General features: G+C 39.1%; 1 protein-coding gene across 1 annotated transcript; it reads right to left on the reverse strand.

Moving 5' to 3' along the window:
- Positions 1–20: 20 nt before the first annotated feature.
- Positions 21–757, reverse strand: LOC125503614 (putative epidermal cell surface receptor). Its single transcript, XM_048664332.1, has 3 exons — positions 565–757; positions 340–511; positions 21–276 (listed from the first exon to the last, which is right to left on the reverse strand). Exons 2-3 carry the CDS (start codon positions 480–482, stop codon positions 21–23), a joined length of 399 nt encoding a protein of 132 aa, XP_048520289.1. The 5' UTR covers positions 483–511; positions 565–757.
- Positions 758–1,192: the final 435 nt, after the last annotated feature.

The following is a 1,192-nucleotide window of genomic DNA, read 5'->3' on the forward strand; positions in this document are numbered from 1 at the left end:
TCTGAAGAATTTACTACGATTTATTCATGAGACCCAATGAATCGAAGTCGCTTACCCTGTGAAGACGAACCCAAAGCAGGAGCAGCACGGGGTTTGGTAATGAAGTCCTGCACGTTGCTAGTTTTGATTTTGCCATTAGTCAAGTAAGCTTCCAGCCAAATTCGGTATCTGGTACCCGGCTTCAATTCGCTGACGATCGTTTTGGTGGGCGAGTCTCGTTTGGCGATTTTAAATGTACTGTGATCCTCTTTACCCGAGTCGCTTTGGTATATCGCTCTGAAATCGATTGCGTTTAGCAGTTAAAACGCCGCAAGCTAAATTTCCTTGTCTATTTTTTACCTGTAAATATTTACGTATTTGTCTTCCGGGTAGGGCACCCCCGTCCAAGCAATTTCGACGCTGGTGGATTTGATTTGGGCCACATCTAGAATGATCGAGAATCCATAGTTGTCCACCAAATTGGCAGTGGTGAATCGCAGCATGTGATCAGCGCTTAATTCCGTATGCTGACCTGGAATAAATGCAATTGGAGCACTTGGGGTTCACTTTCAGCGGCCCGCTTACCTGGAAATGGTATGAAGAAAACTCCAATTTCATACTGGTGGTTGGATTTGAGATTTTCAATCGTATAAGTGGTGACAGCTCGATGAATGAGCGGAGTGGCGGTATATATTTTCCCTTCAATTTCTCGATACCGCAGTTGAATGCCATCGATAAACTGAGAAGAATGAAAACAGCTCAAATTTTAAATAAAACATAGACAGGGTGAGTTTTTTTCGATGACTAGTACAGGGATCTTCGGAACTAGAGCTAGAGCAGTTACGAACAAGGTCAAAAACTCATTTATGCTAAATTTTTGAATCGCTCCTAGTTCCGTTGATATTAATTTGTCAGGAAAACATTAAAAAGAAACTTGTAGGAAATTGAATTCCAAACAAAATGGCATAAGATATTTCTCCAAAATAGCTGTCATTTTTGATATATGACACAAATTTGAGTTCCTTTAAACTGCAACCATACTTGATTATTACTAGAGGGCGGAAAATATGCCAAGTGCATATCTATGCATTTTTTGCATATTTTATCCAATTTCATGAAAAATTGCATAAATCTAAAAAATCTGTATATTTGTGCATGTTTGAAGATTTTTCTTTTCATCTTAATGAAATATTATCGAAATTCCATAGGCGGG

The sequence above is a fragment of the Dendroctonus ponderosae genome, unplaced genomic scaffold, assembly GCF_020466585.1.
Source record: "Dendroctonus ponderosae isolate FM_Combo_2020 unplaced genomic scaffold, Dpon_F_20191213v2 Dpon_F_20191213_2021, whole genome shotgun sequence".
NCBI classification, from domain to species: Eukaryota; Metazoa; Arthropoda; class Insecta; order Coleoptera; family Curculionidae; genus Dendroctonus; species Dendroctonus ponderosae.

Bases quoted from the DNA above. Each gene is read 5' to 3' on its own strand.
- LOC125503614 (XM_048664332.1), bottom strand. From the start codon at position 482: ATGCTGCGATTCACCACTGCCAATTTGGTGGACAACTATGGATTCTCG. The intron at 277-339 runs GTAAAAAATAGA...AATCGATTTCAG, and splicing joins AAATACGTAAATATTTACAG to AGCGATATACCAAAGCGACT.